At 43.6% G+C, this 26,480-nt stretch overlaps 2 protein-coding genes across 5 annotated transcripts; one reads left to right on the forward strand and one right to left on the reverse strand.

The window, feature by feature from the left end:
• Positions 1–92: 92 nt before the first annotated feature.
• On the reverse strand, positions 93–10,381 carry LOC124004378 (bombesin receptor-activated protein C6orf89 homolog). Of its 4 annotated transcripts, none has more exons than XM_046313229.1 (8): positions 10,189–10,381; positions 9,184–9,551; positions 8,571–8,736; positions 8,282–8,466; positions 7,785–7,933; positions 7,314–7,449; positions 3,369–3,492; positions 93–3,181 (listed from the first exon to the last, which is right to left on the reverse strand). In XM_046313229.1, the coding sequence occupies exons 2-8, from the start codon at positions 9,370–9,372 to the stop codon at positions 3,099–3,101; spliced, it is 1,032 nt and encodes a 343-aa protein (XP_046169185.1). In that variant the 5' UTR covers positions 9,373–9,551; positions 10,189–10,381; the 3' UTR covers positions 93–3,098. The 4 variants fall into 4 exon arrangements, with proteins under 4 accessions (XP_046169185.1, XP_046169188.1, XP_046169186.1 ...); XM_046313232.1 differs by having other exon boundaries at positions 8,300–8,448; positions 10,189–10,343; XM_046313230.1 differs by having other exon boundaries at positions 8,282–8,448; positions 10,189–10,343.
• Positions 10,382–10,555: 174 nt separating this feature from the next.
• On the forward strand, positions 10,556–25,972 carry LOC124004380 (ADP-ribosylation factor-like protein 8A). The gene is made up of 7 exons (XM_046313233.1): positions 10,556–11,039; positions 19,788–19,868; positions 20,036–20,109; positions 20,265–20,358; positions 21,281–21,348; positions 21,594–21,664; positions 22,020–25,972. Exons 1-7 carry the CDS (start codon positions 10,917–10,919, stop codon positions 22,073–22,075), a joined length of 567 nt encoding a protein of 188 aa, XP_046169189.1. The 5' UTR covers positions 10,556–10,916; the 3' UTR covers positions 22,076–25,972.
• Positions 25,973–26,480: the final 508 nt, after the last annotated feature.

The raw sequence follows: 26,480 nt of genomic DNA on the forward strand, positions 1-26,480 counted from the left end.
CCCAGGTTATTAACGAGTGGCTTAATTCAATCACATAATCGATTTGATAATAGCTTGGCATCACATTAAAGAAGCCAGAGACGACACAGGAGTGCATGTAATCAAACTATTTGATATAATGCTCTCTGATTTTAAGATCCAACATGTAAATTGCACATTTTATAACATGATTTAAATGGATATCAAAAATACAATAGTCAAACTAAAGTGTTGATTTCCATGACACCTATTAAGCACACACAACCAAAACAAGTGTCCAATTCTTGACTCACATTGCAATTTGATCATACAAAACTATTGTTCAAAGCCAATAAATAAAGGTTGAATTGCCACTTTCACCAAAGTAATCACATTTAAAGCCAGTGATATACATTGCCCCGTTTTCAATACAAAGAACCCACAGTGGACTGCTTGAAGGACACCAAATTAAGTAGCCTTAAACTTGCTAACAGAAAAAGAAAATAAAACAGGGAGAATATTAGCTACAGATAGTATGCCAGATAATGTGATATAACCCATTATAAAAAGTCTCTGGTTACTTGACCCCAAAAATATTTGGTTATATCACATTATCTGGCATACAATCTGTAGCTAGGATAATATATGCAATGACATACAGTGCACTATAAGAAAGGCGTGATATGAAAAAGGCAAGCTTGAACTCAAGGGAAATGTGTCAGATTTAGGAAGGAGGTGATATTGGTTGGTCAAAGCCGAGGGCCTTGAACCACAACTATGTTTTGAGTGTCAAAGAAGATGTAATGGTAAAGATATCTCACCCACCCAACTGGGTTTCAGACAGGAGAGAGAGAAACCGAGAGCCACTTTGTGTGGATTCTAATTTATATCCACCCAGAGAACTTTGATGGGTGGATGGATATAAATGGCATGTTATGGAAGGGTCCAGAAACTTTTTTGCTATTTCACTTGTTTTTGAGAAACTTACCCCTTTAGATGTACACATGAAATTGTCTCAGCAACTTAATATTATATATTTGGATACGTTCCACAAAAACAAGTGAAATCTCAAAGAAAATGTCTGGACCCTTCTAACATGCCATTTAAATATTTTTTTTAAAGATTTGGTTACAAAAAATAATCAAACTTCTTCAATAGACTATTTTTGTCACTATCCTCAGAGTTCATACAAAGGAGGGAATTAGACATGTGTACTACCAAAAGAACAGATGCATTCATAGTATGTATTATGCAATATGGCAGTAGTACATGCCAATACATCCACAGTCATGAAGAGATGAACAATAACAACCACTTAGGTTCCAGTACATGGACATCATTTGAACTTGAAACAATAAATAATGATAAAAAAAGGCAGCTCCAACAGGAAAACTGAAAAACAGATTCATTTAAAATGTTAAAATATAGCTTAACAATAAGGCCATAATGTGACAATGGTGGATTCTGAGAGATTAAAACTCTATAAACACTATGTTGACAATAGAACCGGATCAAATCTCTGAACATCGATATTCCATGTCGCTATTCACATAATAATAAGGAATTCCCCTCAACCATGCCCACAAATTGGGGAAAACAAAACGTATTTCCCATTGACCCCCAGTGTAAAAGAGCCAACTTTTATCAATTTTTTGGAAAACAGAAATAACAAAACATGGAGAAAATCTGCTGTGTTGTTCAATGTACATGTAACCAGGTCAAAAATCACGACCAGCAGTTCCAAATGCTCCCACACAGGGAAATGGAGCCTGCGAGAAGAGCCCTGTGGCTTCAGGCTATTCTCGGCGTGGGAGATGCGGGGATCTGGTGTCTAAGTAGGCTAAAAGGTAGCTGTGTGTGGAAAACATGTAATCATAGGTAAGACATTTAACTTGTTTAGTATAGTCCGTTTGTAACGTCACTCACTACTTTTTTGTTTGTTTTGTGTTGTTTGCCTTGGCTAGCTTAATGTTCCGGTCGGTAGCATTCACTCAGCTGCTAGCACCATCATGTAAAGGTGCATGAGGGAAGCCCTAGAATATTAGTTTTTTTCCTAAGTAGTGAGAAGGCAAGCAATGTTGAAACAACAAGAAAATTGCATTTGAAAATGTTTTGGCTGTGAACCAATGGGGTAACCTAGGTAACTACAGGCTGTTTTCCCCATAAAACGTTGCGGCCCTGCCGCTTATCTAACACTGACTGGGACTATAGCGTTAGTGACAAAACATCAAACACTGTGACATCACTAAAACAAACTCTGGCTTGTTAGTGCTCACGCGGGAGACTGGATGACAGGGGAAAAAGCAGTGACAAAACAAAAACAGTTAGTGAAATAGCATTTCACTCTTTCTGAAATTATGGCACAAGCACTTATCATCAACTATATATTAAATACAATATCTGCACTTTCAGTAATCAAATGCAATTCCCTAAACTGACAAATCAATTTCATACATCCTCCTAACCAACTGTCATTGTTACACTAGCAGCGACATGTTAAACTTAGGTGATGAATACGGTCCGGTATAAGAGTGAGTAGATGAAGGGAGGGCAGCGCCACAAAACTGTCCCATTTTTCCTGTTGTGGCAGTGTGATTTGATCACAACTAAAAAACATAACCAAAACAATCTTGAACATTCCAACTGAACAAAACAGAGGCAACACCTTCTGATGTTCAAAAAAATTAAATCAGTCACTCTCTTCATTTTTCTTCTGAGGCAAACGGTCCGAGTTTGAGAACATTCCAGCCTCTTCCTCATCGAGACACACACCTCCAAGCCTGAGAGTGGTCGCTCCCTGCTTACAACCATCCAGTTGTCTTAGATCTGCGAAGGGTTATCAACAAAGAGGCACAAGTAGTGGCTAGAAAGGAGTTTGGTATTAGGCCAGAGAAGGGTAGGGGAGATGATAGGTGTTCAGATTTCTTCAGTCTATATTGTGCCTGTGGTGAGTGTGCTTTCCCATACCTAGAGGAGGGCGGGACTAGCCTGCAAGGGACGGTTAAAAGGTCCAAAAGGAAGTGATATTCTCAGCCAGTATGCAGATGTCAAGACCGGAATGGAGTTTCAAGAGTTCTGTATGACAGAACCCTTCACTCTATCCCTCAGTCTTCCTCCCATTCGGTTGTTCCTCTCCTCCCTCAGAAAGTGGAGCCATCACAAACTATGTTTTGGTCTCGGCCGGGGAACAGCTCCATCTGCCAGTAAAGCGGGTCAGCGTACACTGGCAGGGTCAAAGCACAAAGGTCACAATGAGGTCAAACTAAAATGGAAATTTGTATAGGTCTAAATCAGGCTTTGGTTACTGCCTAGTACAAAGACACAATTCAAATAATTAACTAATAATGGTTACAGTATACCTACAATATTACACAGTATACTTGCAGTGTGTGTGTGTGTGTTCTTCTCACCCATATCTCCAGGTCCCAGCCAGAGGTTGAAGGAGCTGCAGTGTTTCTGACAGTGGTGGACCGGGAGCACTCTAACTGTGGGCAGGCCCTCTCCTACCACCAGCCAGCCCAGCACTCGCACCCCCTGAAACACACACGCACAATACCACTGTAACAGCACACAGCTGAATCAAGACAAACACCATAACAACAAACATACAGTGCCTTCGGAAAGCATTCAGACCCTTGACTTTTTCAACATTTTGTTACGTTACAGCCCAATTCTAAAATGTATTTGCTAATAAAAACAAAACCTGAAATATCACATTTACATAACTATTCAGACTTTGTTGAAGCAGTTTTGGCAGCCATTACAGAATTGAGTCTTCTTGGGTATGATGCTACAAGCTTGGCACACCTGTATTTGGGGAGTTTCTCCCATTCTTCTCTGCAGATCCTCTCAAGCTCTGTCAGGTTAGATGGGGAACGTTGCTGCACAGCTATTCAGGTTCCTCCAGAGATGTTCGATCGGGTTCAAGTCCGGGCTCTGGCTGGGCCACTCAAGGACATTCAGAGACTTGTCCCGAATCCACTCCTGCGTTGTGTGGGCTGTGTGCTTAGGGTCGTTGTCCTGTTGGAAGTTAAACCTTAGCCACAGTCTGAGGTCCTGAGCGCTCTGGAGCAGGTTTTCATCAAGGAGCTCTCTGTACTTTGCTCTGTTCATCTTTGCCTTGATCCTGACAAGTCTCCCAGTCCGTTTCTGAAAATCATCACCTCAGCATGATTCTGCCACCACCACGCTTCACCGCAGGGATGGTGCCATGTTTCCACCAGACGTGATGCTTGGCATTCAGGCCAAATAGTTCAATCTTGGTTTAATCAGAACAGAGAATCTTGTTTCTTATGGTGAGAGTCTTTTGGTACCTTTTGGCAAACTCCAACTGGGCTGTCATGGGTCTTTTACTGAGGAGTGGCTTTCGTCTGGCCACTCTACAATAAAGGCCTGATTGGTGGAGTGCTGCAGAGATGGTTGTCCTTATGGAAGGTTCTCCCATCTCCACAGAGGAACTCTGGAGCTCTGTCAGTGGCCATCTGGTATCTGGTTCTTGGTCACCTCCCTGACAAAAGCCCCCCACACCTTTATTTAACCAGGTAGGCTAGAACAAGTTCTCATTTGCCACTGCGACCTGGCCAAGATAAAGCATAGCAATTCGACACATACAACAACAGAGTTACACATGGCATAAACAAAACATCGTCAATAATACAGTTGAACAAAATAAAACAAGAAGTCTATATACAGTGAATGCAAATGAGGTAAGTTAAGAGAGTTAAGACAATAAATAGGCCATGTTGGCGAAGTAATTACAATATAGCAATTAAACACTGGAATGGTAGATGTGCAGAAGATGAATGTGCAAGTAGAGATACTGCGGTGCAAAGGAGCAAGATAAATAAACAAATACAGTATGGGGATGAGGTAGGTAGATAGATGGGCAGTTTACAGATGGGCTATGTACAGGTGCAGTGATCTGTGAGCTGCTCTGACAGCTGATGCTTAAAGCTAGTGAGGGCGATATGAGTCTCCAGCTTGAGAGATTTTTGCAGTTTGTTCCAGTCATTGGCGGCAGAGAACTGGAAGGAAAGACGACCAAAGGAGGAATTGGCTTTGGGGGTGACCAGTGAGATATACCTGCTGGAGCATATGCTACGAGTGGGTGCTGCTGTGGTGACCAGTGAGCTGAGATAAGGTGGGGCTTTACCTAGCAGAGACTTGAAGATAACCTGTAGCCAGTGGGTTTGGTGACGAGTATGAGGCGAGGGCCAACCAACGAGAACGAACAGGTCGCAATGGTGGGTAGTGTATGGGGACAAAACGGATGGCACTGTGATAGACTACATCAAGTTTGTTGAGTAGAGTGTTGGAGGCTATTTTATAGATGACATCACCGAAGTCAAGGATCGGTAGGTTGGTCAGTTTTACGAGGGTATGTTTGGCAGCATGAATGAAGGATGCTTTGTTGCGATAAAGGAAGCCAATTCTAGAATACATTTTGGATTGGAGATGCTTAATGTGAGTCTGGAAGGAGAGTTTACAGTCTAATCAGACACCTAGGTATTTGTAGTTGTCCACGTATTCTAAGTCAGAGCCGTCCAGAGTAGTGATGTTGGACGGGTGAGCAGGTGCGGGCAGGGATCGGTTGAATAGCATGCATTTAGTTTTACTTGCGTTTAAGAGCAGTTGGAGGCCACGGAAGGAGAGTTGTATGGCATTGAAGCTCGTCTGGAGGTTAGTTAATTAACAGTGTCTAAAGAAGGGCGAAAAGTATACAGAATGGGGTCATCTGCGTAGAGGTGGAGTAGAGAATCACCAGCAGCAAGAGCAACATCATTGATGTATACAGAGAAGAGAGTCGACCCAAGGATTAAACCCTGTGGCACCCCCATAAAGACTGCCAGAGGTCCAGACAAAAGGCCCTCCGATTTGACTCTATCAGATAAGTAGTTGGTAAACCAGGCGAGGCAATCATTTGAGAAACCAAGGCTGCCAAGTCTTCCAATAAGAATGTGGTGATTGACAGAGTCGAAAGCCTTGGCCAGGTTGATGGATACAGCTGCACAGTAATGTCTCTTATCGATGGCGGTTATGATGTCGTTTAGGACATTGAGCATGGCTGAGGTGCACCCATGACCAGCTCTAAAACCAGATTGCATAGCGGAGAAGGTATGGTGGGATTCGAAATGGTCTGTAATCTGCTTGTTAACTTGGCTTTCGAATACCTTAGAAAGACATGGTAGGATAGATTGACTGCGGCAGCTTTCCAATCTTTGGGAATCTCAGACAATACGAAAGAGGTTGAACAGGCTAGTAATAGGGGTTGCAACAATTTCGGCAGATCATTTTAGAAAGAGAGGGTCCAGATTGTTTAGCCCGGCTAATTTGTAGGGGTCCAGATTCTGCAGCCCTTTCAGAACATCAGCTATCTGGATTTGGGTAAAGGAGAAATGGCGGGGGGCTTTGGCGGGTTACTGAGGAGGGTGCCGAGCAGTTGACCGGGGTTGGGGTAGCCAGCTGGAAAGCATGGCCAGCCGTAGAGAAATGCTTATTCAAATTCCCAATTATAGTGGATTTATCGGTGGTGAGTGTTTCCTAGCCTCAGAGCAGTGGGCAGTTGGGAGGAGGTGCTCTTATCCTCCATGGACTTTAGTGTCCTAGAACTTTTTTGAGTTAGTACTACAGGATGCAAATTTCTGGCCTTAGCTTTCCTAACTGCCTGTGTATATTTGTTCCTAACTTCCCTGAAAAGTTGCATATCATGGGGGCTATTCGATGCTAATGCAGAATGCCACAGGATGTTTTTGTGTTGGTCAAGGGCAGACAGGTCTGGAGTGAACCAAGGACTATATCTAGTCCACACTCCGATTACTCAGTTTGTCCTGGCGGCCAGCTCTCGGAGTCTTGGTGGTTTCAAACTTCCCCAGATCTGTGCCTTCAAACAATCCTGTCTCAAAGTCCTACGTACCATTTTTTTGACCTCGTGACTTGATTTTTGCTCTGACATGCACTGTCAACTGTTGGAACTTATATAGACAGGTATGTGCCTTTCCAAATCATGTCCAATTAATTGAATTTACCGCAGGTGGACTCCAAGTTGTAGAAACATCAAGGATGATCAATGGGAACATGATGCATCTGAGCTCAATTTCGAGCCTCATAGTAAAGGGTCTGGTGTAAATAAGGTAACTGTTTATTTTATTTTCTATACATTTGCAAAAAATCTAAAAACCTGTATTCGCTTTGACATTATGGGGTATTGTGTGTACATTGCTGAGGATTGTATTTTATTTGAATTTTTAATCCATTTTAGTAATAACAAAATGTGGAAAAAGTCAAGGGGTCTGAATACTTTCCCGAAGGCACCGTACATGCTTGTCTATTTGGACTTCGTTAGAGGCCAGACTCACTCTGCTCTGAGAGTTGGCACTATGCGTGACCAGGCAACGCTGCAATGTTGTTCCGGCGCTGTCCAGTAGGGGACATAGCTCAGCCTTGGGGAACAGCCACCTTAACACCTTCTCTCTGGCCACAGATGTAAACCTCCTAGAGAAAGAAGGGGAGGACACTGACAAATGCATCCTTCTTTTCTTCCTTCCTTGAGACCTGTTTACTAAATCATATGCATTTGTGGGTGTGGTTGGGATTCTCTGTGTGTGCATATCTGCACGCAAGTGTGTGTGTTTGTATCTATATTACATTTTATTTGTCACATGCGCTGAATACAACAGGCCTTACAGTGAAATGCTTACTCACAAGCCCTTAACCAACAATGCAGTTAAGACAAATACCTACAAAAATAAAAAAATTAAGTAACAAATAATTAAAGAGCAGCATATATGCATTAGTGTGTGCATCTATATGTGTAAGTGTGTGTGTACCAGAGCAGGGTGAAGTTTGCTGGGCCCTGTGGAAAACCCTCGTCATGTGACAGTAAGTTGTCTTTCTCCACTAGTATACTCATGGAGCCGGAGTGCGCGGAGTAGAGCTCCTCTAGCTGCTGCCTCTGCATGCACAGATACTCCCCACCCTGCATAAAGACAGAGGACATACGTCGGGCACAGGGCAGAAAAGACAGCTGATGTTAGCTAAATGAACTAGCACAATATGTATATGCTTTATGCTGTGATGGACCTGTAAACAATAAGCAGACTGGACACTCACTTTCAGGTACATTGTTGTTTTTCCAGTCGAACTAAGATTTTCAGTCTAACAAAAACATTTCCTTTCAGTGATATTGCTGTTTTCCTGTTGAACTAAAATGTATATTTGAGTAAATTTGTATGGTGTTAGTGTTTCAAGTTTTATTAGCCATTCAGTATGTACGGGACACGCATGGTATACATCATCCAACGAAATGCTTACTTGAAATTCTTACTTGCAGTGGTGGTCGTACCTTAAGCAGCACAGGTTGTGGCCCCCTGCGCATGGCTGCAGACTCTCCGAGGGTCTCGGGGACCTCCAGCACAGAGGAGACCTCTGCACAGCCAGAACAGTTGACCAGGCCCTGCCGCAGAGCCCCCACACTCCACCAGTCATGGAAACCTACAGGAGAGAGACAGTCTGGAAGCTGTTATTACACACACACTGGCTAGGAACAAAGATCCAACTATAGTGAACAACTAGTGTCTAACATAGGTATTTTCATAGGTATTTTCCCTCAGTACCTTGCAGGTTGTACTTCTTGGCGATGGGCAGAGCTAGTAGTCTGACGTGGCTGAGGGGGGAGGACCAGTTGTGTCCCCCCGTGTACATCACACCTAGCTGGGGCCGAGTCTGGGGGTAGGTGAAGGCCAGCACCACCACCAACAGAAAGCCTACCGCTACCACAAACTACAGTAAGGAGATGAGGACAAGTGAGAGGATGGTTGATCAATGCAGAGATTGACATTAAGGGTTGTCTAATTACCGGGGCAAGTGACCTGAGTAGACCTGCAAAATGAGCCTGCTCTGAGGTTTCAACCTTGGGCAGGTGAAGTTTGGACTGATAACCAAAATGCAAAGAATTCCAGTAGTCTGGTCTTGCTGGGTCCTCCCGTGTGTTGGTGAATAGCCACTTTACATTTTCAGGCAAGTGATCATAATCTTCCAGCAACCCCAAAAAAATGCTCCTGACTTGCCCAATGGGCGAGTGCCTTTCAAATCTTAATGTCAATCCCTGCAATGTGCTTTTGATATGTTGACTGGCATATGATTAGCTGATGGACATCGAAAGTCCCATTGCTTGATATGTGATCTGTGGCCACCACGTGTGTGTGTGTGTGTGTGTGCACATCTTACCTTGATAGTGGCTCGAAGGATAGGGAATTGTGGCGGGTCTCTTCGAGGCTCGTTGGTCTCCAGGACTTGTTTGATAAACTTCTCGATCTCCCTCTCTGACATGCCATAGCGATACCCAGACTGGCGGAGAATATCGATGCTCTCTGACAGCTTGTCGTAGATGCAAGGCTCACTCAGCGTGGTGCCCATGACAAACGTGGTCCCAATGAATCTAGTCAACAGTTATTTTAGAAAGGACAGTGCCTCTAGTCTTCGGTTTGTTGCTGTGTAACTCATATTCCCTCGGAGGTTGGAAAAACAGCAATTCCAAAGCCCCAGGCAGAAGTTACACAAACAATCCAGATGATATAGCGGAACTTGGCCTTGGACTGTGGTCAAAAACATACACCTTGTCAATGTCAACACAAGCATTCAGAGGCCCACATGAACTGTAAGCAACAACAACAAAACATGGTTAGATTGACATCGAGTTGAACTTGGTCGACGCGTTCTGTACACTGGTAGTTTTATGTTAAGGACATATGCCTCTGCCTGCTTAGATGTTGTCCCAACGTTTTCAACCTCTCAATTGTTTGTTGATATTATTGTCACGTGCACATAAATTGAACCTTTAAACTAGGCAAGTCAGTTAAGAACATATTCTTATTTACAATGACGGTCTACCCTGGCCAAACCCTAACGCCGCAGGGCCAATTGTGCGCCACCCTAAGGGAATACCAATCACGGCCGCTAGTGATACGGCCAGGAATCGACCCAGGGTCTGTAGAGACGCTTCTAACACTGAGATACAGTGCCTTAGACCACTGCGCCACTCGGGAGCCCCAGTGAATCCAGAAATGAGTGTCAGTTGCAGCAGTGGGGTGAAGAAATAAAGCGAGCTAAGTGGCTAGTGTCAGATATTTACGAAAATTAGTCTCTGCTAGGGTTACTAGCTAGCTAACACGTGTAGCTATATTTTATAAGATCAAGTAAACATAATTTGTCAAACAGTGACCACAAACTCACCGTAATTCACGGTTAATGTGCAATTACAGATCCACTATGTCTTGCTCATATTTAGCTTCGTGTCGACCAACCAACCTTTCCCCACTTTTCTTGGTGCTTGAGAATTTGCGATGTCACTTGACTTCCCTGTTTTACAGATTCAAGTTGAGAGTGTCAACATCAGATTCGAGTAGCAAAACTAAAGATTGAAGTTTAAATATAATATAATTAGTACAATTGTATGGATTAAAACTAACGTATATTCTTACTATTGTTTGTCTTGTATTGGCAGTATTTGTTTTGCATGTATAAAATAATTAAATAGACGAATCTGCCTGGCCACAAAATGTTATATTTAGTGTAATATATCTTATCAACCGGTAGAGGGCGCACTTTCCAGAGTGAATCGGTTTTACACCTTAGTGATCGCAACTGCAGCTACTCATACTTGCTCCTTTTATCAAAGCGCCCCTTTCCGCGCTTTGTTTCGTGGATCAGCTGTGCATGGACCTAAAACCCCACCCGATTAGGAAGGAACGAAGGGGGAAAACGCAATAATGACCGCAAGAAAATAAGAGGCTTTAAAAACAATTAACATTCTGTAAGGCGTCTAATCAAAACACCGCCGTTTATATTGCGACCCTTTAGGACTGAAACGGGTCACATCTTCGCATTCCTCCCATCTGATAGCGGCGGCGGCGAAGACATCCAGTCAGTTGATATTTTGCTACCCTAGCCACTCTCTCAAGATGATAGCCCTTTTTAACAAGCTGTTGGACTGGTTTAAACAGCTATTTTGGAAGGAGGAGATGGAGTTGACACTGGTCGGTCTGCAGTATTCGGGGAAAACCACCTTCGTCAACGTAATAGCGGTAATTTCTCAGTTTACTCGCTCCGTCTGTGTGTGTGCACCGATTACGATGGGAACAGACCTTTGCACAAAGTAGCGGTCTCGTGATTGAACCGCTGCTCCTCCTTTCAATTGGTACAGTGTCGCAGTATTATTCGTAATCCGGACCTTTTCGTCCTGGCTAGAAACAAATAGACTCTGTGGGTGTGTGAATAATGTCTAATGTAATTGAATAGGACGATATGCTATATTAATTGGCGTATATGATTTATTGAAGGATGGAGACTGCATTTACAACCTTGAAATGGTGCACGGTTATTTCATTGTACACCAGAGAGTGTATATGTTACACACAACCTAGATAATTATGTGCAGTAAAATGTGCCTGGGCTAAATCCGCCCAGGAATGTCCAAACCAAGGTCTTGGATTAGGATGCTGATACTGCTTACATGGATCTATGACAAGGAATTAGAAAAGGCCAAGACTAGGACCAGAAATGACCAAGGCATAGGCCTACATTGGTTGAAGTACTTTTACACACTGCAGGCTACACCAGGCCCTAAAATAGTGTATCTCTCTGACATACAGCCAGTAGGTCACAGTTGGGCTGTACATTCAATATTGGCCTCCACTCAGACTGTATTCATTGTATCACCCACTCCTTATTTGCTTCTACTTTGTGGCAACAACAACAACCCTTTCACCTGCTCCATTGCAACACTGTATCAAGCCTCTCACCAGCCAGTGTGTGATTGTAGTGATATCCTTGCAGTGTGGTATGTCAATGGGTGTATAATGGTTTGTACATTCTACAGGTATTTTTGTATGAAGAGGACATGATTAGCCTATCTTTATTCAAATTTGTGTTAATACTGTAGGTGTGTGTTCACCCCTCTACCAGTGCTGATGAGTATCCCCTCTGCGAACACACACAAAACCAGGCTGTGCAGAAGAATGTCATATGTCACAGAGCGCATAAATTAAACCTGGACTTTACCTCCTTGCATCTGCCTGCTCCAGCTGAGCCCAATCTCCCAGCCCTATCTACGTCCCCTAGCCTAGCAAGCTGCCTGATCTTGCGAGCTTACATGAATGTTCACTGCACGGATATGCAGTAATCAGCCTTATGAGGCTACCCAGGCCCTGCCTCAGACCCTGACCTTGCTCCTACCCATCCTGAGCCCAATCCTCATCCCCTGCTCCAGCCCATCCCCAGGCTCAGCTAGCCACAGCCGATTACCCGGCCCCAGCCTCAGCTCATTCCGCTGCCCCATTCACAGCTCCAAGTCCAGCCTCAGCCGATTTCCCCAGCACCATCACATCCCCATTTTCTGCCCCATACTCAGCCCATTCCCGGCCCTGTGCCCATCCCCCAGGCCCACTTAGCTCAGGGCTCTCAAACTCACTGTCCGGGGCCATATCCGTCTGGTTTCACAGACCGTCCAATTCCCAACTTCCTGATCCTTGTGGTGTATCTGTTGAGCTGTCACAGGTGGCAGTGAGTGGGGTCGTCCTTTCTTATTGGAGGAGTGAGAATCAGAAGGCTGTCAGCTCTGGCCCTGGCTCCCCACTGAGTGCTAGTCAGGGACTTGGGAAGATGGTGACTTAGTGACTCATCCTGGTTTGTCAGATCCTCCCATCTGGCAATTTTGTGTCTCATAACAGTCCCAGTGAGTGGCAGTTAAGTGTCCTTTTATCTGTCTGCTTTTATTGCACAACTGAAGGACCAGAGTCTAACTCAGCCATGCTCTGATCAGTATAGACAGGTTATGGGTGACTGCAGTATGATCACTTAGTAGGGAAGTGTATTTTTATTGGTGTAGTTTTCTAACATTTTGGGATGACACTTTCAGATAGAGATGTAATGTATAGAGCATACATGGCGTTCTGTTCCATTTTAAGACAGAGGGAATCATATCAGTTCTAGACATTACATTTCTATGTCCAGGTTGTTGTGAAAGCATTGAAGCCATATCCCACTCGTACTAAGAATCCAAGTACAGATCTGTAGGCTAGGCTTATAGGCTATGTAACAAGATGGCGCCGACAGACATGGCCGCCCTGTTCCTAGTTCCTAGCCAACTTTGCAGTATTTATTTTTTGGGTGTTATTTCTTACATTATTGGTGCAGAATGTTTCTTGCATTATTACATACAGCCAAAAATAACTTTTGTATATTAGATCGGCAGTCACTCACCAGCATTTCGATCAGAAATGAGACTTTCTTGAATTGGATCTTTTGTTTGTACCCCTGAGGTAATTTCTCTCATCCCAGGGGCTGCTCAAAGACGCCGTTGATGGAAAAGACAAATATGGAGTGGGCTTTAAGTCTCACTCAGGATGCATACATACCATCCACCGCTTCCGACTATATTACTCGCTAATATTCAGTCTCTGGACAATAAAATAGCCGAGCTCCGGGCGAGGATCTCCTTCAGGAGAGACATCAGATACATACTTTGTTTTACGGAATCATGGCTCTTCGGATATACTGTCCCTGCCCATAGAGCCAACAGGGTTCCCCCTACATCATGCGGACAGGAAGAAAGAACTATCTGGGGAAAAGAAAGGTGGAGGCATATATTTCATGATTAACTACTCATGGTGTGATTGTGGTAACGTAAAGGAGCTCAAGTCTATTTCTTTTCTCCCAATCTGGAATACCTTACCATCAAATGCAGACCGCATTACTTCCAGAGGTAATTCTCTTCGGCCATCATCACAGCCGTGTATATGCATTCGGCCCCTCCCCTCCTATAGACAGAAATTATTGGTCTAATCAATCAGAATGTATGCTTCTAGATTGTTTTGATCACACAAACTGGGATATTTTCCGGGTTGCCTCCAAGAATAGTATTTTCGTATACACTGACTCTGTGACTGGGTTCATCAGGAAGTGCATAGATGTTATTCCCACTGTGACGATTAGAACTTATCCAAACCAAAAACTGTGCATAGATGGCAGCATTCGCGCAAAAGTGAAAGCACAAACCACCACATTTAACCATGGCAAGGTGACTGGGAACATGGATGTGTACAAACCGAGCTGCTATGACCTCCGTAAGGCAATCAAACAGACAAAACATTAGTGCAGGGACAAAGTGTATTTGCAATTCAATGTCTAAGACGCAAGACCCCGGACAAGCTAAACACCTTCGCCCACTTCGAGGAATACACAGTGCCGCCGTCGCGAGCCACCACCGCTCACAAAGACTTTGAGCTCACGTTCTCCGTGGGTGACGTGAGTAAGACATTTAAACGTGATAACATTCGCAAGGCTGCCGATCCAGATAGTATCCCTAGCCGCGTCCTCAGAGCATGTGCAGTCCAGCTGGCTGGAGTGTTTATTGACATATTCAATCTCTCCCTATCCCTGTCTGTTTTCTCCACTTGCTTCAAGGTGTGCACCGTTGTTACTGTACCCAAGAAAGTGTGGCCATGCACGTCTCCAAATCATTCACCGAGTACGCAGACAACAGCAGTAGTAGGCCTGATTACCAACAGCGACGAGACGGCCTACAGGGAGGAGGTGAGAGCCCTGGCAGAGTGGTGTCGGGCAAAATAAATAACATCTCCCTCAACGTCAACAAAGCAAAGGAGCTGATCGTAGACTTCGGTAGACAGCAGAGAGAGCACTCCCCCATCCACATCAACGGGGCCGCAGTGGAGAGGATGAAGCGCTTTATGTTCCTCTGCGTGCACATCACGGACAACCTAAAATGGGTCCATCCTCACAGACAGTGCGGTGAAGAAGGCACTAAGACCCTCACAAACTTCTACCGATGTACCATTGAGAGCATCCTGCCAGGCATCCTATAGGGCTCTCCAGAGAGTGGTGCAGTCAGCCCAACGCAGTACCTGGGGCACGCTGCCTAGCCTCTAAGACATCGACAGCACCCGGTGTCACAGGAAGGCATCTACAGCCACCTGAGCCACGGCCTGTTCACACCGCTACCATCTAGAAGGCGGAGACAGCTGGGACCGAAGAAACTGTTTTTCAATCTCTATCTCCAGGCCATCAGTCTGTTAGTCACCACTAGCCTCTGCCCAGTAACCTGTCCTGCATTTAGTCACTGTTACTAGCCGGCTACCACCCGGTACTCTACCCTGCACCTTAGAGACTGCTGCCTTATGTACAGTACAAAGTCATTGAACACTGGTCACTAATCATGTTTACATACTGTTTTACCCACTTCATACGGACATACTGTATTCTAGTCGAGGCTCATCCTATATACAGTTGAAGTCGGAAGTTTACATACACCTTAGCCTAATACATTTAATCCTAGTAAAAATTCCCTGTCTTAGGTCAGTTAGGATCACCACTTTTTATTTTAAGAATTTGAAATGTCAGAATAATAGTAGAGTTTACTTACACTCAATTAGTATTTGGTAGCATTGCCTTTAAATTGTTTAACTTAGGTCAAACGTTTCGGGTTTGCTCACACACGCTTTCTCAGTTCTGCCCACAAATGTTCTATAGGACTGAGGTCAGGGCTTTGTGATGGCCACTCCAACACCTTGAATTTGTTGTCCTTAAGCCAGTTTGCCATGAGATGTTGCTTCAATATATCCACATGATTTTGCTTCTTCATGATGCCATCTATTTTGTGAAGTGCACCAGTCCCTCCTGCAGCAACGCACCCCTACCACATGATGCCGCCACCCCTGTGCTTCACATTTACATTACATTTACATTTAAGTCATTTAGCAGACGCTCTTATCCAGAGCGACTTACAAATTGGTGCATTCACCTTATGACATCCAGTGGAACAGTCACTTTACAATAGTGCATCTAAATCTTAAAGGGGGGGGGGGGTGAGAAGGATTACTTATCCTATCCTAGGTATTCCTTAAAGAGGTGTTGTTTCAGGTGTTACCGGAAGGTGGTGATTGACTCCGCTGTCCTGGCGTCGTGAGGGAGTTTGTTCCACCATTGGGGGGCCAGAGCAGCGAACAGTTTTGACTGGGCTGAGCGGGAACTGTACTTCCTCAGTGGTAGGGAGGCGAGCAGGCCAGAGGTGGATGAACGCAGTGCCCTTGTTTGGGTGTAGGGCCTGATCAGAGCCTGGAGATACTGAGGTGCCGTTCCCCTCACAGCTCCGTAGGCAAGCACCATGGTCTTGTAGCGGATGCGAGCTTCAACTGGAAGCCAGTGGAGAGAGCGGAGGAGCGGGGTGACGTGAGAGAACTTGGGAAGGTTGAACACCAGATGGGCTGCGGCAAAAGACATTTGTGGAGTGGTTGAAAAACGAGTTTTAATGACTCCAACCTCAGTGCACGTGAACTTCCGACTTCAGCTGTAGCTGCTGTACACACCTTTTCTATTCATATACTGTTCATAATGTCTATACACACCATCATATACATATAGATTTATTCCAGGACTCTGACATTGCGTGTTCTGAAATGTCTTAATTATTTTCTTTTTTGGATTTGTGTGTATTATTAGGTATTACTGCAATAGAGCTAGACACATCAGTATTTCACTGCACCTGCGATAACATCTGCAGAATGTGTACGTAACTAATCAAATTTGAGTTCTGTCCAAATATGTTTCCCCCCCCATATAGCAGACTGGGACTGACAGAGCTAAATGCAATCAATTATAGCTAGGGCCCTTAGTCTTTTCTAGGGCCCTTAGTCCATGTGACCTGACCAGGACAACCTCAAGGCCTAATTCCTGGTCAGGTCATGCAGTCAGGGGAAAACTCAGGACCCCAATTATATCATCTGTAGACAGGGAGTGACATTATGCTTAAATGGCATCTGACTTAACAATGAGTTCCATGTGACATTGATACAATGTTGTGAGGTCTTGTGAGGACAATGGCCCTCCTTTACAGTTTTCTCCTGAAAAAAAATATAATGGCTGCTCTGGCATCCACTGAGATTTTTTAGATTTTTATTATTTAACTAGGCAAGTCAGTTAAGATCAAATTCTTATTTACAATGACGGCCTAGGAACAGTGGTTTAACTGCCTTGTTCATGGGCAGAAAGACATATTTTTACCTTGTCACCTCGGGGCTTCGATCTAGCAATCTTTCCGTTACTGGCCCAGCGCTCTAACCACTAGGCTACCTACTCTGGGATCCTCTCCAATATTTAGGTCAGATGTTGTTCAGTGGTTATGAAGGAGGAACAAAGGCCTCGCTTATTTTCTCCTAAGTTGATATGAAGTCACTCCATGATCAAAACAGTAGGCTTGGCTGTAGGCAAATCCTATTGACCTTTTTACATAGGCTCCCTGTTTGGGGTTTCTATATCCAGGAATGTTTGCCCTTTGGAAAAAAAAAGTGATTTCTGTAGTTTTGCTATCATTTCATTTGGACTGTTATGGAAGTTTACATCTTAATCTTAGGGATTTTGGTCAAAATCTCAGTTTTGATTGATTCCATGTGAACTTTGAGCTCACAATCTTTGCATTGGGACATACGCAGTGTTTGCATTAGGAAATACACAACAGGCAACGCTCGCCACATTTGCGTCCATTGATCGTGGGGCTCTTTCTTATTTGAACTACACAAACGGGCTACACACAGTTCAGATAGGACTACACACAAGTGTATGAACCCCCTGCCTGCCTCTGAAAGTCTGTGAGAGACTTATTCCCTTGGCCGAACAGGTCTTTGCTAGTAATGTGTCAGTCTGGCTGAACTATAGTTCCAGGTTGCATTAGTCTTGTCTGAGACACCACTACAACATGATCAGGTCAACACCTCGCCCCCCGGGACGACGGAAATGACACTAGTCTCAGCACCCTATAGAGTGAAAGTGTAATATTGATATCAAGTAGAGAGATGGCTTTGTGGCCTAGTGTCCTACTTTTATTTAGTATACTTTATTTAACCTTGCCTCAACCGAACTGACTTCATGAACAAAGTGCATCAGGTGGTGGTGTGGAATAAGCTTGTTTTGTAATGATGGCACAAGGACAACCGCAGTGGATGCTCTTTAAGTTGTTCATTTAATGGGCAGCCGTTCCCTCTGCTTCCTGTGTTGCTCTCAACTCAAATGTTATTCGTCAGAGAGAGTACAGGAGCAGCACTCCGACGGTACAAGATGAATGCTTTCTTCTTGAGTTTCGTAATGCATTTTACTCTTTCACTATTGGGTTTATATTTGTAAACTGATTTAGACCTGGAGATTAACACGACACTACCACTGGGTATGTTTTAGTCATTTTCAGCTGAACTCGTGACATTTTCCTGAAAGTTGTGTTGTCTAGGCTGAGCTCTGGTGTCAGCATTCTGTAGATTTAATGACTCGTCAGAAATGTCAGCTCCGAGGTGGAGTTTCTCCTAGGTACAGATCAAACTTTCCCTCCCCATTCCTAACCTTAAAAAGGGGCAATCTGCAGTTGCTACATCCATTTTTGGAATTGTAAACGAATGATATGTACTCATTGATTCTTGAAGAATATAACTTATAAATGCCTCATAAGCTTAGTTCAACTGTCGTACCCCATCAGAAACCCATGTGTGTGTGTGTGTGTGTGTGTGTGTGTGTGTGTGTGTGTGTGTGTGTGTGTGTGTGTGTGTGTGTGTGTGTGTGTGTGTGTGTGTGTGTGTGTGTGTGTGTGTATACACATGCTTGTTTTACCTTTGTTTGTAAACAAAGTAAATGTAAACAACCACTATATAGCCTCAAAACATGGTTTAATCTATCACTTTGATATCATGGATGGTCGGTCCTTGCACCCATAGTTCTATCTATGAATTTGAGAGTAGTTGCATTTCTCCAGCCCCTTCCCTCAGCTTTTTATCGAAAGAGGCTCTTTGTTACAGTTTCAACCAATGCTTGCCCCTTTTAACATAAGTGGGGGGGAAATGCAAAACGGATCTGAGATCAGCTTCTAGAATCAACTTCAACCCTGCGCCTGAAATGTCAATCTTTTTCAAGTCCTAATAGCCTTGTCTTCCTGTCGGGACACAGTGACACCTAGTGTGAATTTGACCCAATGTTTCAGCGTGGAACCTGTCTACTATCTCAGTGAGTTCTAGTCCACTTACTCTCACAGCGGTGGTCTGAAACAACTCAATATCCGTCTTGATTCTCGATGAATATAACTTCTGAATTCCTCGTGAGATTAGTTCAACTGTCAAATGTAATTTTTTTTCTCCTCTGTATGTGAACTGTAGCGCCTCAACGTATGTTTAAAGCTATAACTTTGATCTCATGCGTGGCCAGTCCTTGCATCCAGAGCTCTGTATGAATTTGAGACTGGCTACATTTCTTCAGCCCCAAATCTGTGGTATGTGGACTGCTTTGTTGTCGCTTGCTTGAACCACACTTTTGCCCCTTTTATAGAAAGACCTATTGACAGAGTCATTGGTATTACTACCTCATTTGACAATGTTAGCTTCCCTTTAGTATAAAATAGAAACTGAGGCCTATTTAGTTTTATCCAAAGGTGGCTAGATAACTCATTGATCCTGCTTCATGAAACACGCAACCACCTTGCTTTCAGGTGAGAAACAAAGTACATAAGCCTGTGCACTGAGACCTGAGTGTGTACGGTACAGGAACCCTATTTACTCTTCTTCATACACACCTCCCAGGATGCATCTGATGACGTAGCCTGGGGGAGTGTGATGAAAGTGCTGCTGGCCGTTGGGATCAGGTGACTTGCGGTCATGTCTCTGAGTTACGCATCATCGTCCAATATGGTTCATAATAATGATGAATGTGTCTGCTGAACGGTACTGCGTGTCTAATGGTCGCTCTCTCCGTCTGTCTGCATCCCCCCCCCCCCCTCGTCCCTCCAGTCAGGACAGTTCAGTGAGGATATGATCCCTACAGTGGGCTTCAACATGAGGAAGATCACCAAGGGCAACGTCACCATTAAGGTCAGAGCGTCAGACCTGATGACGAGAACACAGGCAATGTTTTGATGATGAGCTGGACTTGTCCTTGGTGCTCATGCTGATAGTGTGTATTACGCATCAGGTTACGTGAGACTGAGAGCGAGTCCACGCGTGTGTGTTTTGTACGCTTACATTCCATTGTTCCCCAGCTGTGGGATATCGGGGGTCAGCCTCGATTCCGGAGCATGTGGGAGAGATACTGCAGAGGAGTCAGTGCCATTGTGTGAGTACACACACACACACACACACACACACACACACACACACACACACACACACACACACACACACACACCCTCATCAGAGATCCATGTACCCTTTTTACCTTTCACATGCAGTAATACGTAATGCTGAATCTCTCTCTCTCTCCTCTCTCAGTTACATGGTCGATGCTGCAGACCCAGAGAAGATTGAGGCCTCGAAGAATGAACTACACAACCTCCTAGACAAACCCCAGCTACAGGGGATCCCAGTGAGTACAGACTTTTACTAAAATATGATATTGGTATCGGTGTGTCGATGTTACTGAAGAGGTCAAGATGAGTGTAGGCGTCGTGGAGTATGGAGGTATTGGGCGGCAGAGGCTCACCTTGACCTGAGCTGTACACAAGTCGAGGGGCGGGGGTAGGAGAGGAAGAGAAAGGGTAGAGGTTTAAGAGAGACAGGGGAGAGTGACGAATGGACAGAGCAAACAACTGGGTGGTGGTTGAGCATTGCAGATTTACTAGCATTTCCAAGGCTAGTGCCGTAGCAGTGCTGGAGGTAGGGAGGGGTGGAGGTGGGTGGGGGGAGGGGATTGTGTGTGTCTGTCTGGGGCCGGACGTGTATTGACTGTGGGGGGGGGACCATTAGCAGACCTGGGCAGTGCAGTGAGATCCAGACAGGATGGCAAGTGATTCTCAGAGTATTGTTAGTATCGGGTCATCTTTAAACACATCACTGCTCTCATAGACATGCCGATAGGGGCCTAGAACACAGGGATGGATGACACGAGTCACGTCACGCATGCTGCTGACTGGGGTGAGGACATGTTTATTTAAAGCCGTGGGGAGTGTGGCTGTCAGCCATTTTAAATGAGAGAGGGAAGATGGATAACGTTGTTCTGACACTAGCTAGCTATTCCCCCACTCACACCAATTGTCTTTAGCTGCCTTGGTTTCTCCACTAGCAGATATTGGCTTCCATCTGTTATTTGGAATGAGCTCTAGTTACTGTGTTACAGCGTTAGCCTGTGAAATGTAGTTCACAGCTCCAAGTGGACCACACAGCTCTAGTAACAGTGTTATAAAGCCTGTGGATTCTATTGTTAAATGGCATTGGGTTTGCAGAAGAAGAGCCTAAATGCAGGTGCGTTGGCACAGGCAAAATTACTCATGTCATTTCCGTTGACTCAGGTACTGGTTTTGGGGAACAAAAGAGATATTACGGGTGCCTTGGATGAGAAGGAGCTGATTGAAAGGATGTGAGTATGGGAGCTCTGCCTTTTCCTTTAGCATGATTTTCACAATCTACTGTGTGGGTCTCTGTCTGTGTTTGTCCGTGTCTGTGCCCGTCTGTGCGCCTGTCTGTGTGTCTGTCTATGCGTCTGTCTGTGTGTGTGTGTCTTATGTGTGTCTGTGTGTCTTGTCTGTCTGTCTATGTGTCTGTTGGTGTGTGTCTTTGTCTGGGTAATTTAAATGTTCTCTCTTTAACATTGCCCTCACACAGGAACCTGTCAGCCATCCAGGACAGAGAGATCTGCTGTTACTCAATCTCCTGCAAGGAAAAAGACAACATTGGTAAGAAAACGAATGGTTAAATGATTCCGAGGGGTTGGGTTAAATGATTCCGAGGGGTTGGGTTAAATGATTCCGAGGGGTTGGGTTAAATGATTCCGAGGGGTTGGGTTAAATGATTCCGAGGGGTTGGGTTAAATGATTCCGAGGGGTTGGGTTAAATGATTCCGAGGGGTTGGGTTAAATGATTCCGAAGGGTTGGGTTTTCAGTTGTACAACTGACTAGGTATCCCCTTTCCCTTTTTAATGTTATGTAATTCCATAATAATGGCCTGATAACTATACCTTTTTATACTTTTTGTGTCGTTGGGAGAAATTGAAACAAACAAAACCATTTTGTGTTTCTATCTTCTGGCAGATATCACACTACAGTGGCTGATCCAGCATTCCAGAACCAGGAGGACAACAACATGAGGCCTCAACTTACTGGATGACCCCTCCTCCTCCTCCCCCCTGCAGGACCACAACTCCAAGACCAACCGTACCCCTCCTTCTCATCTGCTCTCTCCTCTCCCCCTCCTTTCCTTCCGCTCCTCCCTCCTCTCATCGCTCTGATCCATTTCTAGTCCCTTTGTTTCACTCCTACCCTCTTGGTATACACAGATCTGAGAGGATTGGATAGGTGTGAGCAATATGGCCGAATATGGAGCCATCACCACAATGCTTCTTCTCGGATCTGCGTACATGCAATGAGTAGAGGCTAAGAGAAGGGGCAGTCCTGTCATCTTCAGGTCACCTTCCTTTTTTTTTTTTTTTTTTTTTAGCTATCTGAGATCCCTACATGTTACTCTTTAAAAACACCCGCCCCCTTCCCCCCTACCTGATTCTGTTCTTGTAAAAGAGTGTGAAAAATTATGATTTGCACTGTTTGAATTGTTTTGGTATGCATTTTTTTACACCGTGTACTTCAGGTTGGATAATGTTGACTCTTGACAGTCACCCACTGAGTAGGTATTGTTTGCATTGACTGTTGTTTATTTAGTTTTTTATATATATATATATACACTATACTTGTACAGTGTGGGTCTGATTGGATGAGATTTTGGTCAATGAGGTAATATATTTTCACTTGCTCAAATGAATCATGTTAGCCTGTCATTCAAAGTTAAAACTACTCACACAGACACTCACTCATTCTGTAGACTAACCTGTAGCTTCACAGCTGTTCCCATAGCAACATGGTGGCCATTTTGGCTCTTAACCTGATCAGGTGATCAGCTCTGACCAATTATTTGTTGAGATTTATTGGACACAGTCATTACGCCTTTCTCTTGCATGTTTAACCTAACTGAAAGGTGAAGCATTTCACTACAATCTGAAGGATACATAAGTTTAATACATAGGTCAGCTCACAAGTTAGCAAAACTGAGATGTCATATATATATATATATATATATATATATGACATTACAGGAAATTGTTCCATGTTGATGCAACATAAATCAATAAAGTTTCACACAGGTTCGATATCCTTGACAATAAGTAAACCAATGTGTTGGTCTTAAGCAAACATGTTCACCTTAAGCTGTTTGAAAAGCAGTACTTTCTCATATCACAGTCAAAGTCTGTTCCAATTCCAAATGCAAAACAATGTAATATAAGATTTGATATCGTGTTATTTGGGGTAGATTTGGACCCTGCTTTGAGTTGTACATATTCTCACCAATATCAGTTTGCAGCATTTTACTTGAACCCTTCTTTTTAAAAGTCCTACGTGACACTGTCATAACAGTCATGTCTGCTGATGGCAACTGATGAGTTGGAGAGGTCAGATGGAGAGATCAAGTAAAGTGTAACTATTGCAACCAGACACTTTAGCTAGCTATCCCTAATGTTACTTAGCAACATTTTGAATGGGCTATTCCTATGTCACCTCACATTAGCATGCATTGACATTCACACGCTTTTCCGTCCGACATGTAATCTCACTAAAACACATGTCCATGAATTGTGATGAATGCTACAGTACTTGCCATCTCGTATAACATGTTTATAAGGCCATATTTGACTCTTAGTGTTTAGGTTTTCTTTTCATGTCTTAACTTTGAACATAACCACGAAAAAAAAGACGCAATACAACAATTCAATACTAAAATCAGCGGTATGCTCTTTAAAAACATCTCATAGAGCACAGAAAGGATGTAAAGCACGCAATATCCAACTTGTATATTTTGTTTCCAGTGGGTTTTGTCTGATTATTCACTCCCTGAATATGAATCTAGCCATTGCCTCCACTAACCGTTCCTCCCTGTTGAATGTGGAGGTTTCAGCTCAGCCTTTAGTTTAGTGCCATGTACTGTACTGTACTGTACTGTACTGTACTGTACTGTACTGTACTGTACTGTACTGTACTGTACTGTACTGTACTGTAGCTATAGGTTGCATACTAGTAGTCTACTGTTGTTTCCTCCCCCCTTTTCCCCTTTCCTACATTCACACAGATATGAAAGAACTAGACTGGTTAAAAGAGGCATCCATCCACCATATTGCTTTCACACGTCCTCTCTGTCCAGATCATTTCAGGTTGAGCCGAGGAGTTGATCCGAGGAAGTCCCTTTTTAGAGTATTGAGATGCATCCCCGGTCCCGTTCTTCACTTCAACGCCTCTCCATAGGCTTAATACCTGTTTAAGGTTGCTAGTCGTTATTTGACATTGGACGTTTGTACCTGACGGAATGTACCATGGGTGAATTGGTTTGTTTTAACACAAAGTAAAAATGGTCTTGTCTCTAAAATGAAGTGAAAGGTGTAATTTGTTCCACGATGCACCTGGCTACAGTGACTGACAGTGATGTGTTTCAGGGTTATTGGTTAACAGTGACAGTACCTCTTCGTCTTGGTTTCTCTGCCTGAGAATAGGAGTCTCTCACCTTATGCTGAACAGGCCTGGTTGTGTTGGGTTTTATGTGTGTGGGTTCAGAGAAGTCTGGTGCCAGTCTGTTTCCTTACGGAATTGTCATGTAATGTTTAGATTGACAATGGAATTGGCAAAAGCGCAAACCGATCGGGGACCAGGTTCAGAGTACAGTGAAACAGAGAGAACTCACATCATGACTGTCTGCTGGAATTATCTCAGCCTTTATTTTATTTTTAAAATTTTAAATGTAAAACAAAATCATTTTCGTTTCAGTTTCATGCTTTTTGGGAGAATATACACATTCCTGATGAAAAGGAATCAGCACTAAGAAACGGAGTTCTATGTACTAGTTGTTTTTAATCCTTTCAGATAGGATCTTGTACATAGCGACTTTCAACCAAAACAACTCTCCTGAATATCAGGCCTGATGAATATGGCTATTCTTTTAATACAAAACTATACACACTTTTCCTACAGCGGCTGTCTGCAGGCGTAACGAGCTGTTATGAGAGCCAGGATGTTATCCTTGTAGCAGTCTTCTGAATGCATTGTGATAAAGTGTATGTCATTCTTATGGGGTGGGGTGGGGGGCGGGTGGTGATGGCTTGTCTGTGTCTCTGTCTGCTGTGAGCGAATGTGTGATTTTTGATGAGTGGGTGGTGCGTCGTTCCCAGTGGTTAGTACCTCCTGAACTACTATGGTGCGCCATTCTCAGTTCTGAAATACAGCTGCAGTTGAGAAGCTCAAAACTGTTAAGTTTCCTCGTTCTCTTAATACATTATCCAGAGTGACTTCCAGGAGAACTTAGGGCACATTGACTGATTTTTCACTTAGTCGGCTCGGGGATTCGAACAAACAACCTTTCGGTTACTGGCCCAGTGCTCTTAACTACTAGGCTACCTGCTGTATTCATACATAAAATACATGAAACCAGGCTGACCAATTGCCTCATGAAAGACCAATGAACCACATGAACATATTAAATATATAGTTTCATATTGGCACATATTGAAATATTTCCATCATGGTTCATGAACCTCTTTGCAGTGAACTACAGTAAACCAATCTCTGCTCCATGATCCCAGCATAAGGAAGAGAGTGATCCACAAAACTCTTGAATCAAACCTCCCAACCTGCTGTTGGTGGAGCTCCCACGGACAAGCGACATGGTTAGACAGTTGAACTAAAGGCCACAGTGTGAATGTACAACAACAACAAAAAACAACGTCTGATCTTTGCAATTTCTTCTTTTGAACTATTCTTTTGATTTCAGTTGATGTGGTCGACGAGGTGGGACAAAACATAAAGTCCAGGTGTCTCTCATCACGAGGACCCCACGTGACTTTAATTAATGTATCCTCATTTTCTGTCCTGTCAGTGACCTCTCTGTATGTGTCGCTATTGTTATCTTGAGATGAAGAATAAAATAAAACTGTCCCACTCTGTAAACCCAATTTATGGATTTTCTTTCTTCTGTGAGTTTCATTGTATGACTGTAATTTATTATATACAGTACCAGTCAAAAGTTTGGACACACCTACTCATTCAAGGGTTTTTCTTTATTTAAAACATTTTTTTTCTATATACCTATACCACCCATACCTTGCCACAACACAACTGATTTGGAAAAAAAATCCACAAATGAACTTTTAACATGGCACACCTGTTAATTGAAATGCATGCGAGGTGACTACCTCATGAAGCTGGTTGAGAGAATGGCAAGTGTGTGGAAAGCTGTCATCAAGGTAAAGGGTGGCTACTTTGAAGAAATAAAATCTATTTGGATTTGTTTAACACCTTTTTGGTTACCACATTATTTGATATGTGTTATTTCATAGTTCTGATGACTTCGCTATTATTCTACAATGCAGAAAATAATCTAAATAATGAAAAACCCTTGAATGAGTCAGTGTGTCCAAACTTTTGACCGGTACTGTGTGTTTGCTACATAATAATACTATT

The sequence above is a fragment of the Oncorhynchus gorbuscha genome, linkage group LG18, assembly GCF_021184085.1.
Source record: "Oncorhynchus gorbuscha isolate QuinsamMale2020 ecotype Even-year linkage group LG18, OgorEven_v1.0, whole genome shotgun sequence".
NCBI classification, from domain to species: Eukaryota; Metazoa; Chordata; class Actinopteri; order Salmoniformes; family Salmonidae; genus Oncorhynchus; species Oncorhynchus gorbuscha.

Excerpts from the sequence above, each read along its gene's own strand:
- LOC124004380 (XM_046313233.1), top strand. The coding sequence starts at position 10,917 with ATGATAGCCCTTTTTAACAAGCTGTTGGACTGGTTTAAACAGCTATTT. Across the intron at positions 20,110-20,264 it reads AGAGGAGTCAGTGCCATTGT|TTACATGGTCGATGCTGCAG; the intron begins GTGAGTACACAC and ends CTCCTCTCTCAG. Across the intron at positions 21,349-21,593 it reads AAGGAGCTGATTGAAAGGAT|GAACCTGTCAGCCATCCAGG; the intron begins GTGAGTATGGGA and ends GCCCTCACACAG.
- LOC124004378 (XM_046313229.1), bottom strand. The coding sequence starts at position 9,372 with ATGGGCACCACGCTGAGTGAGCCTTGCATCTACGACAAGCTGTCAGAG. Across the intron at positions 8,467-8,570 it reads CAAGAAGTACAACCTGCAAG|ACTGTCTCTCTCCTGTAGGT; the intron begins GTACTGAGGGAA and ends AACAGCTTCCAG. Across the intron at positions 7,934-8,281 it reads AGGTACGACCACCACTGCAA|GGTGGGGAGTATCTGTGCAT; the intron begins GTAAGAATTTCA and ends GTCTTTATGCAG.